Source organism: Astatotilapia calliptera, chromosome 7 (genome assembly GCF_900246225.1).
Source record: "Astatotilapia calliptera chromosome 7, fAstCal1.2, whole genome shotgun sequence".
Classification (NCBI taxonomy): Eukaryota; Metazoa; Chordata; class Actinopteri; order Cichliformes; family Cichlidae; genus Astatotilapia; species Astatotilapia calliptera.
Window position 1 is genome coordinate 35,444,965 of NC_039308.1, and position 19,889 is coordinate 35,464,853.

Consider the following 19,889-nt stretch of genomic DNA (forward strand, 5'->3'; position numbering starts at 1 on the left):
ACAGCTCATAAAGACGAGATCAAATAATTACTTTTTGTCCTTCTGCAAATATCCTGGACTGCACTCAGAGTTCCTATGTTAGAAAGCTCTTCACACATGCACTAAAGCCAGATGTGCTTGTGACAAAATATTATAGAAGACTAAAACAAAATCAGTGATTAACGTAGCATTTTCCCCCACTGGCATACAGAAAAGTTACCTTTATCCACAAAAATAGAAATCCATATAAAATCTATTTTTAAATAAAATTCATAATTAAATGAACAATATAAAAGAACAATTTACCGTAATGTCACCAGAAGCAGCTAAAAAGATTGGATCAGTTTAATGTGCAGAAAAGCAAACAGGTGGTTTACTGGTGTTTTAACTTCAACCAAGCTGCTTTACCTGGGAAAATGACTGATAGAAATGCCAAACAGCCCCTTTTTTCGGCCTTTGGAGGTCGCCACAGTGGCTCATCTGCCTACATCTTAGCCTTCCCAGTGTCCTACTCTGTCACACAAACCCTCTGCATGTCTTCTTTCACTACATACATACGTCTTCCTGTTTTCCTCCTGCCTGGTTCTTCATCTTCATCATTGTTTGCCCAAAATATCCACTCCTGTGCACATGTCCAAATAATCTCAGCCTTGCCTCTCTTTCTCCCGACCGTTCAACCTGAGCTGTCCCTCTAACATACTCCTTTCTAACTTTGCCCATTCTGGTCACGCCTAGTAAAAATGTGGCCATCCCCAACTCTTGGTTATTTAAAATTGCAGCAGGACCACAATATTTTAGTAAACAGAAAAGAAAAATTAAAAACTAGACATGATACATATGAGAATAATCTAAAACTGAAACAAAACCAAATAAAAACAATACTGGCAGCGGTCAGTGGTACCCATCAGCCTCCTACTAGATACACCTATGGTATCAGTTTCAAAATCCCACATCGCCTTGTTCTCAAGTTATTGCATTCACAAGATTTTAAGAAAACTTGACCTCTGAACTCTTTCCTTGAGGTCGAGGCCAATGAGATTCAAACTTGGCCAAGATTTTTAGTAGATACACCTATTCACAAACTTGGATGTCCACATCGCCCGTCCACACAGGAGGATGATGACAATACCCTATTGGTCTTTTACAGCTGGTTACAAAACAAACTATGTACAATAATTCTGAAGTGAGAAATGTACAAAGTCTTTAACCTGCCAGCTTCCTACAACCATATCTGTAAAACGTCCAAATGTACCAATTCATCCCTGTGCAGTTGACAAACAAAATCCAAAGGGTCCAATCAGGTCCACTGGATCACTCTGCAAAGTGTGAAACTATAGAGGTCATTAATTCTGAATTCACAATGCTGATGCTTCAAAATGGCACCATGGCTAGGATCCACCTTTTATACAGTTTATGTCCAAAAGGTAAAGCTCATGTTTTCCAAAAGGAGCTTGTCAGAATCCACCCAAAGTGAAGACAAAGACATGAAAGGTTTGGACAAGAGAAATAGTTTTGAGGAAGAAAGAGCTAAAGACTCCTACAAAAAGGCAATATGATCATAGACGTTGACTTAGAAAAATCACTTAAATGAGGTGTGGTTGAGGCTAATTCAGTCCCGTCTCAGGCAGCCAAGCTGAAGGCCTAAGCAAAGGCAGGTGAAGGAACTGCTGTTGAAACTCTTAAAGAGTTCAGGAATACTTCTTTTCAAACTCCAGCACACAGAGAGGAAGCTTTTCCACTATCATAAATGTAAGATGAGGAACATGAAAAAGCCAAAAACCAAAACAACTTCAAATATTCACAACTGCTGTTCTGCAGTTTCGAGGCGAAGACGGCCAGAGAGAAGATCCTTGTTTGAGCTTCATAAAGAAGTCTTCAGCTTCTGTTTGTAGCTGCACAATCACCTCCTCTGATCTGGACACTCCACAGAAGCACAGTTACGGGTTTATGTGAAAGTAATAAACTTCTCTGGAAAGTCAGCCTATGAGTGACGTCTTTTGTTCTTCTGCTTTTTACTTTTCATGCTGTGACTGTATCTACTCCACAAAGTTTGACTTCCTTTAATTTCTTACTCAGAAAGGTAATCTGATAATAGCGTGACATCAGCAATGCCACCAATGACAGGATGCAATGGTAGAAGGAGTCAAATAGAAAAACACTTGATTTGATTTTAACTTTGACATCCAGCCACCAGTTTTCTTCTGCTTTCTGGAATTTGGCAGCAGGCTAATTCAAGACGTCCTTCACCCCAGTAACATTCCCCAGTCCCTTCTTTGTGATCCCTACGTGTTTCCAGCCCAGATGAGATATAGAATATCTAGCATGTTCTTTTAAACCTCGAGACGGATGCACCCAGGAGGCAAAATTAGATGATTTGACCTGCTCCTTTGAATGTTAAGGAGATTCAAACTTATCATTGTATAAGTTGATGGGGCTTTAGCTCTGGCTGTAAGGACTTCAGATTTGATTGTGAAGGAAAAAGTCATCATGACTTTACAGTATTGTTGAGTTTACTCTATTTCAAGGATTTCAGAACTGACCCAGGACTGACACTGAGGACACCTTACAGCTGACTTTTATGTCACTTATATTAGACAAGACTAATGATGATGAGAATCCAAGCTGTACTTTCCACCCTAACCTAGGAGACATAAGGGGGTTTAACCCTTTAGCCCTTGAAAACCTATTTAGGAGTAACCATTAAAGCTCTTTTCTGAACTGGTTTCTGTCATATTACAGGTATGCTCACTGAACAAAATGACTAAGTTTGCATCAGGGTGGCAATTACCCTTGGAAAAAAATTTTCATCAAACCACGTTTTTATTGACAGATCCTGAGGTGTCAAAACATGTCATTATGGGAACAGCGGATGTCCTCGAATGTCGTCTTTATGGGGGAAAGAGTTCAAAAATGACATCGAAAGTACTGAGAGGACGAAACTTTACAGGGACTAAAGTACTAAAGTAAAGCTCTGTAATTTTTGGTTTTGGGTTCTAATAGAGGTTTGCCTGATCCACAGTTATAAAAAAATAAAAAAAATAAAAATATCCTTATTTATCTTATATTGGGCCCGTCAGCTAATATTTTGCCTGAAATGACTTGTTTTACTGCCCATACCTTTACGCAAACTTTACTTTAGGCAATGTTTGTGTTGTGAACCAAATCTATGATTTGTATTTTTTTCCCTGTGTTCTGACAATACTTACAGCTCTTGCAACTCTTGAATCACTACCACCACACCCACCCAAACCCAGCATCACTTGTGTTTATTCCATTACAACAGCCTGGTTCTTCTTTTGTCTTGTTTTGGTATTTTTGTATTTATTTCCAGTTATGTATCCCAGCTCATGACAGCTCATTTCTGAATTCACAGTTTAAAAGAAAAAAAGAACTTTGTCCTTGTTTAATTTGAATATTTATCATTGTAAAGCTGGACATATGGCAGGAAAAATATATTTTAACCACAAAAATAAGTCAATTATAGACTGAAAACTTATGAAGGCTGATCAAACACCTCACTACCCCTCGACCTGTGTTTTTATCATCTCTGACTCTTCGCTGCTCGCCCTCCCTGCAGAGTTATCCTTGAAGCAGGGTTGACGGGACGATGAAATGTTGTGTTGGTATTACAGCAGCAGGACCTCGACCTCTGTGTTAAATCTTTCACAGCACAATGAGAGCTCAGACAGACTAAACAATCAGCCACACACACACACACACACACACACACACACACACACACACACACACACACACGTAGCCAGAGCTCAGCCGCTGGTGGTAGGATAGTATATGTCCTGCACTTTGAGTTCAGTTTCTGCTGCAGTTTCAGTTGTTCTATCGTTTTTTAAGCTGGAATCAGAATTGTGTGTTATCAGCCTGATAATTCTAGATAAAATGAACTTGGGTTCATAAACTGATATCAATTTAAAACAAATGTGGATACATTTTTGTGCACAATTCAGGGTGTTGAAACAGACTGATTTCCACAAATTGCTGTTTGTTTTTAGCTGATGAACAAAGTTTGAAATTTAAATCCTATAAAAGCCACATGAAGACGAAACAAGTTTGCTGCAGCTTTGTTTACTCAGCGTGGGCCAGAGCAGCTACAGAAGAACAAAGATCAAAAGTAAATATAGAAGTAGACAGTAATGTATAAAATGCGAAAGTTCGAAGGGAGTAAAAACAAAAACATTACATAAGTTTTTGTATTGTTACATATGTATTGTAATATTGTTATATTGTTAAGATAGCTTAACAATATAAATATATGAATTAATCACATTCCATTTAGTTTTAATATTGTTTTTGGTTCATTTAATGGCACATTATATATATATTTTTTTTAAAGTTATGTAATTAACTACCAACATGCCACCTATCCAACCGTCTATTCATCCAACCACTTTGCCTCCATCCAGCTGTTAGTCCAACAAACCATTTAGCCATCTATCCACTCATCCAACATTTATCCACCAAACCATCCATGCATAATTTATTCAGGTATTTAGCTATCAATTATACCATCCACAGACTAAACCATCTATCCGTTCATGCACACATCCAACATTTCTTTATCCATCCAACATATATCCATGTCATTATCCATCTAATAGACATCGAATCTTCCCATCCATCCATGCCCAAAACATCTTTTATCCAACCATTTAGTCATCCAACTATATAATTAGCCCTTTAACTTTCTATCCATGCATCTGTGCATTTAACCATTTATCATTCATCCAATCATTGAACATCAATATTTCAAACCTTTTATCAATTCATGTATCAAGAAATGGCTAACATGAAAACATAAGTTGCAAAGCCACAGGAAGTAAATCCTGCCATTGTAGATTAGTTTGTACTGACCAGGTAAATCTACATCCAACATTTCGTCTTGATTCATATGCTCAATCGTCCAGGTAAGTAAATCTCCAAAAGTTGATTATGTTCATCTGGACGTAGCATTTTGTAGAAGAAACGTTTCGTCACTCATCCAAGTGACTTCTTCAGTCTCAGCTGACTGCAGGTTTCCCCAATCTTATAAACAGTACATTTGCATAATGACTGAAACCAGCCCACTGAAGGAACAATGGGCTGGGAGGAGAGTTCCTTAATCTTAATTAAGAAAATTCTCATGACCATTGATCAACAACCACTGACCAAAACCCACTGATCAAAGACCATGAGTACCATTCACAGAGAGTTGGGGAATGGCTGCAATCACAGCACTGCAAGATCATACATCCAACATTCTTACTTTTTTAACTTTAGTTTGGGCTCAACCAACTCTTCTGAATATAAGAGTTCTTAAAGAACAAATATAAAAATAAATCACTTTTAAGAGTTAGTCCATGTGTGTTTGTTACCTGGCCGGTGCTTTCTTCATGTGCTCTCCAACAAAGGTGGCGTTGGTCATGCCCATCAGAGTGTTGGCCAGTGAGATGACGGAGAGGAGGTGATGTGTGGTGACAGCCCTCGACACACCATATGTCCCCTTCCCGACTATGTCTGACAGAGATAGCTTCCGACCTGTCGCCAGGGAAAGCTGACGAAGCAAAGATTCCTGGAAAATGGAGTTATACAAAGAGAAGAGGTTCTTATTTTCAGGTGCCCTGTTATCAAACTATTGATTTAGCTTTTTAAATGCTCCATGCTCAACGATATGTCTTTCATGGAAAGACACCTGGAACCCAGGTGATAACAGACAGTTACCTTGAAGGTGGGCAACATAAGAGACATGTGGCCTCCTCTGGAGATCAAGCCGAAGGAGATGGGGCAGTGTGGTCTGAGCATGCCCAGTCGCTCCAGACAGATGGTGTCCAGCTGTTCGTTGAGACCCCAGGCGTGCAGGCAGGACATGAAGAGCTTGGCTGTGTCCATCGTCAGGTTATACTCCAGCAGACTCAGAGACTTGGACTTCTCCTCGCGCCTCCTCATCTCCTCCTCTTCATCCTCATCTTCATCTAATAGGTGCTCCTTAATGGTCTCTTTCATGGTCTCCTTCACCTGGTTTTAGGAGAAATTATTTACATGAAAAACAAAAATAATACAATAATAAAAGACCTTCATTAGTGGAATTTTTTTTTTTGGTGTTTATGGACCTGTTTGAAGATTTTATGAGCCAACAAGGACCCGCCCTTATCAGCCCCAGCTTGGCTCTTCTGTAGCGTCTCCGGGGACACCAGCATGGGGTTTGGTCTCTGAGCTTCCTCCGTCAGCAGCTGGATGATCACCGCCTCCACGTCGAAGAACAGCACATGCATGTCAGGGTCTGTCAGGTTGGTCTTCATCGCCTGGACCACCAAGGCATTGTGGGAATATTTTGGTAAGTTGCCCTGGTGGAAAGACAGAGTTCAGTTTCAAGAACAAAATCAATCACAGTGTGACACTTTTCACATTAAATATATAAATATATTTAAATGATCCATTGTCGATATAAATTTAATTAAGAAGTTCAAGAGCTCCTCATCAAAAGCTCATTATTTAAAACACACACACACACACACACACACACACACACACACACACACACACACACACACACACACACACACACACACACACACACACACACACACACACACACACACACACACACACACACACACACACACACACACACACACACACACACACACACCTGTAATTGCCACTAATATTAACACTCGGCTCAATTTTAATTGTATTAGAAGAGACAGCATGTGCATGGAGCTGTTTGCTTCTCGTTTCCATGTTAATGAGCTGATGACTGCAATTAAACTGATCCTGTTAGACTTCGATTCCAAGGGAGGAGACAGGAGGAGGAGAAAGTGAGGGAGGAGGTGGTGATTAAGACAGGAATGAAGAGAGGAAATAAAGAGGAAAGAAAAGGCCAAAGCTGGATTTTTATCTGCATGTTTTTGGGGGTTTTTTTTAACCTTTTGCCTTAAGATCACAGAGCTTTTTCGCCATCACCACAATGGTGTTTGAAAAAGAAACATGACAGGTCATCACATCCTGCCCTATCATTCTGTTTGACTCTAAAGGGGCCAAAATCTACAAAAACAAAGATTTTTCATTAAATAAGACAAACAATAGACTCCATAAACTTCTCAGGAAACTCACAGAAGGCTCATTTTCCCATAGATCAAGTGAAGCAACCCGGTTCTCATTCCCCAGGCTGCAGGTTTCAGGGACGAAAGCACCGACTTCACTTTTCAGACCCAGAGTTAAGCCCATTTCTTTTCACGTCTAAGCTCACGTCACATCATGTCTATCATTTACCTTTGTAACCATAGCATTGCATCAAATCTTTCTTTAAAGATACATAAAGAAAGAGAAAACATCTGATTCCTCACCGAATCTTCCTCCTGTTTACTTGCATTTAGAGTTAACACACTGTTATAATCATGTTGTGTTTAATTTTCTCTCCACATTTTAAAATAAACTACAGGAAAGTGACTTTAAACAGACACAGACTTCAAACTTTGCTTTTTCCTCTCGGCAATAAGCCTCGTTTTTCTTTCGAGATTTGCCATTTTTCTTGTGAATATGAAATTTTTCCATAGAAATTTGGCAGTGTCACTTTCGTAAGTATGGCACTTATTTCTTTCATAATTTGCCAATTTTGTCTCCGTTTTCCCTTTCCCCTCGACAATGTACCACTATCGTGTAAATTTGCTCATGTGTTTTACAAAAATTTGCCTTGGTTTTGTCAATTTGACATTTGTTCCCCAAGGGGTCTGATATTCTTTGCCTTCTTTTTCCGTAAAAACTTATCAGTTGTCGTTTTTTTCCTTTGTGAATTTAAAACTTAACTATTGAAAATTATGAGTTTTTACTTAAAAATGTGAAATTTAAATACATTGAAGTTGAGCATGAAGTTAAGCATTTGGTGCTGCAGGGGCCAATATTTTTAAAATTATGTTAAAAATCTTCAATATAAACATATTTACAGACTCATTTCTTCTAAACAGTTAAATCTCTGTGAGTTTACCAAGTTTAACATTTCGTAGCACAAGCTATGAATCAGCGCACAGAAGTGACGATGAACTGATTCTTTTATGTGATAACTTGTTTTGTATCTGGATCACTGAATACTGATTGACTTTGCGTGAAATTCTGGTATTATTTTCATATTTGTACCTTCACTGATCACTGGTCGTTTTGTTGCACTTTTTTTTTTTTTTTTTCCTTTTGCCTGAAGCTCTTTGTATCGAGCTGGATGTGACTGTGTGGGCGAGAACAATAATTAGCGGTAAAGACACGTCCTGACTGACCGAGAGACACAATACACCTGCAGCTGGGACACACACACACACACACACACACACACACACACACACACACACACACACACACACACACACACCGACATCACAGCTTTGACAGGCTGGTCCTCCCTGAGGGCTGACGTGTTGTATGTCTTTGTGTGCGTTTGAAAAGTGGTGCTGACAACAGTGATGTGCTCATAAATTCAGTGTATTCTTCAAACATGTATAACTGATCAAATCTGGGCTCATTTTGATCTTTTTACTTGTCCGTTTATTTTTTTTCTTATCATTTACATTTACATGAAAGAAAAAAAAAAGAGAAAAAAAAAAAGATGTGAAGTAGATAAATCTCAGCACTATTATCGGTCTATTAGACAGTTTCCTGGTACGCTGGTGCATGCACAGAAAAACATACATTTGAGGATGTTTATGAAGTATTTTATTCAAAGAATGGCTAGACTCCTGCTCGGATCATTTTAATTCTGGTTTCTGGCTTCAGACTAAGAAGTTAGTTCTTATTTTCATAGATGCCTTTGATTTTTCCTGATACTGGAGCCTCATCCCTGCGTCTGTGTGAGGGAGGCTCCATTTTGGTGGAGTAACACTGCCATCTAAAGGCAGTCTGCAGCACTATTTATCTCGACAGTGGAGTGCGGTCTGTAATATTTAAGTTTGAGAATGAAGAAACATTTATTGACACATAAAAATTCAGACATGAAGCAGCCCGGTGTGATGTGAGGAAACATGGCTTCAGAACTAGGTGAGAGAGTCAGAATTGAAATTGTTCTCCTGATCAAAGAGCAGCTTTCTTAGAGTCAAACACGACTCAACTACAAAACAGATCCAGCAGGAGGACATGGAGTTAAAAACACAGTGACAGGAGCGAGAGAGAAAGGCAAATCAGGCATGAGATCATTTAAGTAAATGAGGAGAGATACAGTTAGCTTGAATTTGTGCAGAAAACTAAAAGAGGAGACCGAAGAATGGGCAGGAGGATAATGCGTGGGAAGCACAAGGACAGAGAAGAAAACGAGGATGAAGAGGAGGTGAAGAATAAGGTGGAGAAGAAGTTGGTAGAGGAGGGGAAGGTGGCAGAGAATCAGGTGGAAAAGGACAAGAAGTTGAGGAGGAAAAGGAGAACAGGACAGTAGAGGGCAGAGGCAGAGAAGTAGAAAGTGGAAGAAAATGGAAGGAGGAGGATATGAAGGCAGCAGAGGAGAGGAAGGAAAAAGGAGGAGGACGTGAATAAGAAGAGGGTGGTCAAGGGAGACACGCAGAGGGAAGAAAGTTGAGAAGGAAAAGAAGAGGAAGGAGGAAGACGAGGCAATGAATGAGGTGCAGAAAAAGGTGGGAGAGAAGAAGAAGAAGATTAGATGGGGGAGAAGAGGAGCAGATCAACGCTGTCATTAAATTCAGGTGCAGGAGGAGGGGGAGGAGTCACAGAGGATCTGAGGCACCTGACTCAGAGTTCCGGTTTCCCTGAGCTCAGGATTAACAAACTCAGAGTTCCAGTAAACTGACTTCCTGGATCCTGGCAAAGCTTCAGCCTCAGGTTTGAAGACCTAAAACATCATTCTTGCAAGCTCCAAAGTCTGGATACAGTCGTTTTTCCTCATGAACACAAACATTCACAGATCAGCACATTCAGCAGAATAGCTTCTGAACAAACCAACATCAACTGTGCACGCACACACACACACACACACACACACACACACACACACACACACACACACACACACACACACACACACACGTCAGCTGGGTGAAATGTTTGGGTTGATAGTCTGACATTTCATGGTCATTATCCACCATTACACCCAGCAGGGGAGGACACACACACGGTGGGGGGAGTTGGTGGTGTTGAGCCATAATTTCAGCAGGCATGAGGGGGAAATGACGGCGGGGGTGGGAGGCAGGAAAGTGAAGCACAGTGATGCATTTCTAACATAAAAGGAGAAGAAAGATTACAGCTGTTGTTTGTTGGCCTTTTCACAGAAGAGCTGTGATTATGGGCAGTTATGACCGGAGGGGAGGGGGGGTTTCTCCACAGACGACCCAGAGGAGAGAGAAAACAACACAAAGGTTATCATGTGGAAGGAAACAGGAGGGAGGGAGGAAAATTAGAAAGAAAGAACGACCCCTTAGAGCAGAGGAGACCTGAGGTAAATGAGTTCCAGGTGAACCTGCAGAAGTCAAACTACACCGGCAACTAAACTAAACGCTGTTCAAGCACTAAATAATTCACAGCGCTTGTTTTCGGTGCCGGGCTGCACATTTGGGAGGGGTTACCGCTGTCGGGACAGATCAGATCATCACGTCTGACAAGTGGTCCCCTCACAGGTGAAGCTCAAAGAAGCTGAAAGCTACCGAATACAGCAGAGAAAGGGTAACTCAGGTGTGCCGTGAGCTAAAATATAATTCTTCATTACGTATGATCGGTGTTTAAAGCTTCGTTTCATTATTTCCAGTCATATTGAAAAGGTAGATATTCATAATTAAAATACCTTAAACACAAAATTTAAGACATTTTATGGTAGAGTGACACAATAAAACATTTAACTCAGTTTTCCTCTATGTTAGTTTCATCTCCACAACAGTCCCAGGTTCTCCTTTAGTCCTGACTGTGGGACTGACTCACTTTTGGAGTGAGCCTCTAGTGGATATTAGAGAAACTACGGTTTTTGGTACTTGAGCCAACAAGCACGCCTCTGCTCCCATACATCATCATGTAATCAGCATGAGCCATTACATGGTTTCATGCACAGCACCAACTGTAAAAACTGGTTTTCCCAGGAAAGGCAGGAATTTGTGACTTTCTATACGTCATTTCTACGTCATGAATGTAAAGTTCTGTCGTTTTATTGGTATTTTAAGGTTTTTAGCACTGATCAAAGACAACTTGTTAATTTTGTTGTTCAAGCACCAATGACAATAAAGATATTCATTTCAATTCAATTCCTCAGACACTGAGAACTATGCACTTTTGGAAATGGAATTTTGATGTACATACTGTCTTTTTGCAAATTGTGCACAGTGTGCATTTTATTTTCATTTTTATTATAATTTATAAAAATGGGTGTATCTCAAAAACAAAGTTATGTGCACACTCAAAATAATGTTTTGTGATTTGAAAGGATTTTATGCAACTTTTTTCCTTTTATAATTTTTGTATCTATGTTCTGGGTAGTTTATTGCATTTTTTTATGTTTTTATTTAGTTACTATAAACTTACTACACACGCATTTTCAAAACTGGGGATATAAAGGATGTATTGATGCACAGGAAGTTGGGAAAAAAGCACAAAGGCACTACAGGAGGTAAAAATGTAAAAACAAGCTCTGGAAGGTAATTTTAAAGTAGAAAAAAAAAATAATTAGGACCAAGTTTAAGACTTGAGAGAGAAAAACAAAAAAAAGGGCTACTCAAGTAGTTTGACTTGTGCTGGTACAGGTTTAAATATTGAAAAGCTAGTCTCCAGAAAGTCTCAAAAGAAACGCTGGACTCACTCTTTTTCACCATTATGACATTTAATGCCATCGTTCCCTGGAGAAGTCACTGTACGGTTGACCTGTGGGTCGTCTCCAGCAGAGTTTTAATTGGTCTGACTTGAGCCAGCAGCTTTGTGACTGAGATGACGTGTGTGTGTGTGTGTGTGTGTGTGTGTGTGTGTGTGTGTGTGTGTGTGTGTGTGGTGAATGATGCAAAGAGAAAATCATTATATGAGGAACATAAAGAGACATCTGAACTTCGTAGAAATGAAAAAATTAACATTTGACAAACCTCAGCTTCAGTCTAAGAAGGTTTAGAAAACAAATCTTTGTTTTGAGCAAAAACTAAATAAATAAATAAAAGTAGAATCAGGATTTACCACAAAGTGTTGAAAAGATTCCCAATCTGAATCAGATTGCTGAAAGTGACATCAATGCGGAACCTCTATTATTTTAATGACCACCAGGGGGCGACTCCTTCGACTTCTATGGTCTTCTGTGACCTCTATGAACTTAATGGGCTCAGTCAGTAGTTTCAGGTCATAAACAGAACATCAAGTCATTTTGGTGGATATCAGGCTTGTCTGCTGTCCCCTGTTTCTAAGGCGCTGCAACAGTTTATATTTATATCTGCAGTTGTACTTGCAGGTGCTTTCAAAATATACTCACTACTCTTTATACTGTTGTATATGGGTTTTTGAGGACTCTCTTTAAAAAGAGATGCTAATCTCAATGACTTAAAGTAAACAGATTTAACAATAAATGTATAACGAAAACTATAATGAGGACCAAAGACGTGTACCTGCAAACGTGTGATCTGTTGCTCAGTGATCCGTCTTAAAAAGCAGCTTAAAACTTGTCATTTTAACAATATTTGTTTTGACATTTTTGCTGTATTGTCAAAATACAATTTTGCTTGCTTACCCCTTTACTGATCTAACATATTGAAATGTCTAGCATGTTAATTCAGCTAACAAATACAATCTAGACCATTATTCCCCACAGGTGGCTGAGAGTCAGGGTCTTTCCTTTGAATTTAATAAATACCAACAGCCTCACAGTGTGCAGAAAAAACAAGCGTTGCCTGCATTTGGATTGCTCAGGATCTGATGGTAAACAAATATTCCTGTATACACGCTACAGGTCAACCGTTATATGCACATTTCTTTGTTTTGTGCCTTTTTCTGTTTAACTTATTTCTTCCAGTGTGTTTGTGACTTTTAGTGGTCGTCCTCACCTTGTCAGCGTTGTCTGCAGCCAGCAGGTTGGTGGCAAGCGTCTGCAGTTTGTGTTGAGCCATGTTCTTCAGTGCGGCCAGGCTGCGGCGGGTCATCGCCTGTTTCAGGTTCACCGCCGAGTGGCTCAGAGCATCCACAGTAGCTGGAGCCAGCTCATCACAGGCATTCAGGATCTCTACTGCAGTTATTCCCATCACACAGCGGTCCAACGCTCCTGGAACCAAACCAGTAAACAAATCTGCCTCAGCCTCAGAAGACACAAGCTACACACAAACCAACAGTCTGATATTTTTTCACCCCCTGGTCCACCTGCAGGTGTACACCTGTGCACAGTAAACCTGAAATATATAGATTCACTGCTAACTTCTAATACATAAGTGCCTTGTTTTTTCTCATTGTGCCCATTCATTTCTCAATTAGACCAGCTAAAGATTTTGCATGGAAAGAAACTGCTAATTGGATGGTTTAAATTCCTTGTAGCTGCAGGTGTTTAGCACTCACTGTTTTAGTTGACTGATGGTACTCTATTAAATCCATCCATCCATTCTCTGCCGCTTATCCTTGTCAGGGTCACAGGGGGGCTGGAACCCATCCCAGCTGTCTAGGGCGAGAGGCAGGGTACGCCTATGGGCAATTTGGAGTTACCAATTAACCTATCCCCACTAACTGCATGTCTTTGAACTGTGGGAGGGAAGCTGGAGTACCTGGAGAGAACCCCCACAAACACGAGGAGAACATGCAAACTCCACACAGAAGGACCCCGACCTGACAGTGGACCTTCTTGCTGTGAAGCAACAGTGCTAACCACCGTGCTGCCCCTCTATTAAATCCATAGGGTAGATATAGATAGCTCTAAACCTCAAGCTCTCAATTGCAGTACAGTCCTCAAAGGTTATTAGGTTAATTTGGTAGTAACACTCAGTTTAAACAACACAAGGATAATACAAAGCAATAAAAATCAAACACTGCAATCGTATGCAGTTTGAAAAAGAAAATTCTTGCAGTGTATTACAAGCCCTTTAACTAAATTTCGAATTTTAAAATGACAAACAGTCATAGTAGATCCATAAGTAAACAAAGGAGTTGTGTTTTAAGCAGACAGAAATAAAATAAAACTTTTACATGTAAAACAGTAAGTAAACCTAAAATATCTCAAGAGACATTTCAAGAGAAAAACATTCAATAGAAAGAGCCAGAGTTTTGTAAAACAATTTTCATCCTGCACTGACCTTTTTATCAGTAAATTGGAAACAGTGAAAAATGTCCAGTGTAATTTCCTTCAATACAAGATTGTATTAAAAGTATGTTTAAAAAAAAAAAAGCCTGTCATCTGTTGACCACCCAATCAATTAATTGAACCACTTGCACTCTAAAAGGTGATTTCATCTGAATAAACAGAAAATACGCTTCACACTGGATAAAACTAAAGCAATCCTGCACAGGTGGGTCTTAAGCTTCTTTTTAAAAAGAGACTTCTGCAAATTGGACCCAGCTACAGCCAACATTTCCCTGAGCTCAGAGACCCAGGAGCTACATATGATGGATGAAGCAGTTCATTAATACCAAGTAGAAATTTGACCATGAAGAGCTCCAATAGTGATCTCTGAAATCTTCAACTCAACCCTAAACTTTAAGGGTTTCCAACACACTTTGTTTGTGGGAAGCTCAATGGTTTTGATTCAACTTTGACAGAACAGTAGGTGGGGTTGTGCGTTGTGTTCTCAGGGCCTCAGAACTGCACTGAGCTCTGACCTCGACCCTGTACGACATCGTCAGGATGAACTGACACATCGATGGTTTTATCTCAGCCTCTCTCTCTCTCACTCTCTCTCTTCATTCTCATCACACAGACTCGCCTTCTGTTTCCATCAGTCTCTCTCCTCTTGCCCTTGCACTCTCCTTTTATTTATATCAATCTTCCAATCTCTCTCACACCATCTCAGACTCACAATCATTATCTATAGTCTCTTGAATATGATTCAGGTCACAGACGATCTTCTCCAGTGTAACAATTCTCCACCTTTATAGAAAGAGACGGGCTTTAGAGAGACATCATTAGCTGCAGACAGAGCTGACATCAGTATTGGCTCTGGTATTGAGTGAGAGGAGAAGTGGCACCATTATACCTGAGTGTGTATAGGTGTGTGTGAGTGATGAAGGCCCATGAGCCATGGCCCCATTACATGTCTAACGCCTGAGTACACACACACCTTCCTTAATTTCACACTTAGATACCCTGCAATTTCCCAGCACTACAGCTCATTCAGGTCACACACACACACACACACACACACACACACTCTGTTCCAGTACCCAGTCATCATTCAAGTTAATGCTACCTCTATGCTGTGCCACATGGTGCAGACTGCACATGAGCTAGCAGGTACAGAGGAAGATGTTCACTTCGTTTCTTCATGTCAGGATGATAAGATGGATATTGTTAAGCACAGAGCTCAAATTAGGTTAACTGGGAAAACAAAAAACCAAAGGATGTAGCTGCCATGTTGACTTTTTGGAGCTATTGTTGGACGAGAGCCAAGTTATTGTTCAGCCAACACAAGCAAACCTGTTCATCAGATACAAATACGAGTTTTGGGGGATTATTAGGTGGCTGTAGTTCAGGAGGCTGACCAGCTATCTACTAATCAGAAGGTTAGGGGCGATCGTGGCTCAAAGAGTTGGCAGTTCGTCTTGTAACTGGAAGGTTGCCGGTTCGAGCCCCGGCTCGGACAGTCTCAGTCGTTGTGTCCTTGGGCAAGACGCTTCACCTACCGCCTACTGGTGTTGGCCAGAGGGGCTGATGGCGCGATATGGCAGCCTCGCTTCTGTCAGTCTGCCCCAGGGCAGCTGTGGCTACCACTGTAGCTGCCTCCACCAGTGAGTGAATGAATGAATAGTGGAATTGTAAAGCGCTATATAAATGCAATCCATTATTATTATAATGTTGGTTGTGTTTGACTCTTTAGTCTGCATGGTAAAGTATCCCTATCCAATATACTGAGCTCCAAGCTGCTATCTGACATGTTTATTGGAATATGGATGTGAATCTTAGGAAAAGTGCTTGTATTAATTATTTGATCAGTGTATGAGGACTAACTGTTTTGAAGCCAGTGTCTAGTGGTCATTGGGGGAACTGCAGAGAGCACGCCCACCCCCACCCCCCTTAATGTATGCTTAGCATTAAGATTAGAAGTAGGAGGAAACTGCAAGCCTGAACCTTTCAGCCTTGGTAGCAGCTCGCAAAGGTTTTCCTTTGAGCTAACAAACAGGCTAATATAGAATATTATGATCGGTATCTTAACAGTCATAAGGTTTCCATGTTCTAGTACAGTGAAAACACCTCCTTCCTGGTCCTCTGGTTCTTACCTGTGTCCATCTGCCAGACGTACACAGAGCCGTCAGAGCAGCCCACCACCAGGTAGTCGTCTGCCGGGCGCCACTTGATGACTTGGATGGGGAAAAGGTGCCGCGACGCGAGCATGATGCACTTCCTCTCCCGGAGACTGAGCAGGCCGACAGAGTGGTCGCTGGCCACCGAGCAGACGCAGTGCTGCACCCGAGTCTGCAGAGGAAACACAGCAGCAAGGTGAGGCATAGAATCTGAAGAAGTGCTTGCAGGTCACCGAGAGGTTAGCAGACAATAAGTCAGAGTAGAAACTCAATACGGCCTCTGAATCGTTTAACATTATTTTATTTTCAAGGATTTCGAAGCATTTAAAACCACTCAAGATGTCAGATTTGATTCAATTTAAATGGAATGACCCTTTTTAGTCATTAGTGACTGCACTGCTGCAAAGGTCTTCTGATCTCTGGAGTCAGATATCACTGGTTAAAAAAAGATATCTGCTCTCTATGACATCAAGTAGAGCCAAGAGTAGAAACAAACTATGTGAAACTGATTAGAGCATCCTGAAGCCTGAGCGTCCGCCTCACAGTTTACTTTAATATGAAGAACCAAATTGGAACAGGACATATGTGACAAGAAATGAGCAACAGTTACAATAGGTACCCTTTACTATTAAAAGAATGAGAAGAAGCCCATCTGATGTCTTCATTAAAGCTTGTGTGTGTGTAACAGCTCAGCCATTGTACTCAACAGCATTACTGTGATTTCCATGGAAGCAAAACATCTCTAACCATTTATTTTAATGTCATGTAAACAATACGAAGTCCTCTCTGTGTAGTTTCAGGTGGGCTTCTGAAACCACAACAGCACAAAGGTCTCAACTTATTTCCACAGTAACGATGACGACTGTAACCTCGTAACATTTAAATCTAATGTCAAACAGTGTTGCAGAGACGGCAGAACAAAGCCTGAAAGCAGACATAGACCCGTGCGGTGGCGGTCTTACGCTGCAGTTTTCTGGCGGAACGATGAGCTGCGTGATCTCCCCTCCGTGGACACAGAAGATGTGCTTCATCTCCCCGGTGAAAATGTCCCAGACAATGACGGAGAAGTCCACTCCCCCAGACACCAGCGAGCGCTGGTCGTAGCGTGGCGAGACCTGGTATGGGTACAGGACGCAGGTCACCTTGTTGCGGTGGCCTCGTAGGGTGCGGTGAGGCGGCCAGCCTGCAGAACAGACCGACACAAAGGTCAAAGGTTTTTAAAGTCAACTAAAACTAGAAATAGGCATGAAAATGAATCTTAACTGATGTAAAAGGAGTCAAATTGAAACAAAACTTCCCTGGATTTGTTAGTGTGTCTGTATAGTTTGTTTGTCTCACCTCTCCTGAGCATGTGCTCGCCCTGCAGCAGCTGGACGATGGCCGTCTGAGTGGCGGGAACGAGGATGATGCTGCCGTCTTCTCTCCCGCACACCAGGCGCCCCTGAGAGGGGATGTAGACGCTGGCCGTCACCTGAGGTGAAGCACACACACTCTCTTAGAGTTTCCCCACTGTGTAAACCCTATCGCACACGTGCTCACAAAAGAGGTTATTTTGGGGTCGTGTTGATGGACACAATAAAAGGACGTTCCCCACACACACACACACGTTTGTTTTCATTTTTGAAAGTTTTCAACTCTGTGAGAATATTTTGAATCTTTAAAACAACTTCTTTTATAATTTAATGAGAACTTTTCTGTGTTCAGACCTTAATGGGTTCGTCTTTGCCTGGCAGGACGCTGAGCTGGTCAATGATCCCCGAGGACACTGGGGTCAGCTTATCAAATGCCTCCTGCAGGCTGATGGTGAATGACACCTGCAGCTCTGCAGTGATACAAACAGACAAAGGACTCGTTTAGAGATCAGCCTTCTGAAGGACTTGAGGATGAAGAATAAGCTCTCCAGAAAGTTGAACAATGCAATCAGGCATCTTGTAAAGGGGACCTATGCTGCTTTTCTTTTTTCTCTTCCACATTTTTCTTAAGAAAAGAAACTCTATGAATCAAGTTTTTCTGTTTGTTTGTATTTTTGGACCAACAGACTAAAAACAACCTCCGTTAGTACCAACTCGTTAACAATGGGCTGCTTTAAAGCTAAAAAAAAAAAAAAAAAAAAAAAAAAAAAAAAGAGATCATCGTAACGTCATGCTGAGGTTTGAAGTTCAAGAAAAACAGCAAAGTTTTATGAAAAGACTTTTACCAGAGAAACCTCACCATCTTCCCCCCTTCCTTACCTGTGGAGGTGGACTGTGGCTGCAGAGGCGAGGTGTCCGGGATGCTCCACAGGGTCATTCTGCCCGCCGAGTCACCCTGGATCAGCAGCTTATGGAAGGGCTCCCTCCGGCTGAAGAAGAAGCGGGTCACAGGAGGGCAGATGAGGAGCTGGAGGAAGGCAGGAAAAAATACATGTCAACACCAACAAGATGTGATGCCTCAAAGCTCCCCGGTGACAGCTGGAAAACATCTTTAAAGGCTCTCCAATTGGCCAGAACACTTCCACCAATACTGGAATATGCTGAATTTGTAAGCTGAGCTTAAATTTAAGAGCCAAGTGAAGCTGAAATGGTTGGTTTTGCTCTCAGGTTGTCTTCAAACAACAACAACAACACACAGCAAACTGCAGAAAAGCAGAACCACACATCTCTGATCTACAAGCGCTCCAACCACTGTTTTTTTGTTTTGTTTTTTATTTTCTAACTCTGGGATGAAATAAGCCGAACTCATGGATGGCTGTCTCAGCGCCATCTCTTGGTTATATGAGAGCCTGATACAAGGCTCTGAAGTAAAAATTTGTAGAGCAGAGTAAAAGATGACATCAGTTTGGTTGAGTATCACCAAAAATCTGAGCAGATTCTGTTCCTTGGCTCAATAATTCTGGACATCAGGATAAAACTGACCTCTCCGGGAGAGAATAAACGCAACTAGAATCACACTTTAGCATTTCATACTATTTAAAAAAAAAAAAAAAAATCCAAAGGTTACTGAAAATGGTGGAGATGGGAGGAGGGCAGCAGAGCTTTTACTGCCTAAAAAACACAAGCAATCCACCGCTAACCAAAACTGGGCTGACTTACATCTATTATCAATACATGAAGTAATAAAGAGTGAAAACTAATTAATGTGACGAGCAGTGCGAGAACAATTCTCAGAGTGCAGTTTGGGGTGCTGGCAGGCGTGTGGGGGGGGTTGCGATGATGAAAGCCGGTGAACCTGCGGGCGTAGCGTCACTGCGTAATGGCTGAGGGGGTGAAGAACGATCAGTTAGTTCAGCTCATCTGAGCGCTGTGGACGAGCAGTGAGGGTATGCAAAGTGCCACCAAATATCACACAAACACACACAAACCAAACCACATCTTTCACTAAAGATGCAAACAATTAAACAGCAAGGAGAGTTTAAGTTTTCAGCAAAAACCACCAGAGAGGAAGCAAGAAAAACAGAGACGGGACACCCACCCACTGCACCTCATTCATCTGGATAACTAGAAACACAATATTCAGAGTTCTGTGACGTGTAACCTGAATTTCTTTTAACCTATTTT

General features: G+C 41.1%; 1 protein-coding gene across 3 annotated transcripts in view; it reads right to left on the bottom strand.

Annotated features, from left to right (window-relative positions):
- The window catches only part of wdr7 (WD repeat domain 7), a 101,430-nt gene that overhangs the window by 70,358 nt on the left and 11,183 nt on the right, over nt 1-19,889 (bottom strand). For all 3 annotated transcript variants that reach the window (XM_026174508.1, XM_026174507.1, XM_026174509.1), the window contains exons 10-18: nt 18,585-18,732; nt 18,060-18,175; nt 17,692-17,824; nt 17,316-17,536; nt 16,330-16,525; nt 12,963-13,177; nt 6,084-6,317; nt 5,695-5,988; nt 5,349-5,545 (exon numbers count right to left, since the gene is read on the bottom strand). In XM_026174508.1, the coding sequence (XP_026030293.1) occupies nt 5,349-5,545; nt 5,695-5,988; nt 6,084-6,317; nt 12,963-13,177; nt 16,330-16,525; nt 17,316-17,536; nt 17,692-17,824; nt 18,060-18,175; nt 18,585-18,732 (1,754 nt within the window). The remainder of the gene's footprint in view (nt 1-5,348; nt 5,546-5,694; nt 5,989-6,083; nt 6,318-12,962; nt 13,178-16,329; nt 16,526-17,315; nt 17,537-17,691; nt 17,825-18,059; nt 18,176-18,584; nt 18,733-19,889) is intronic.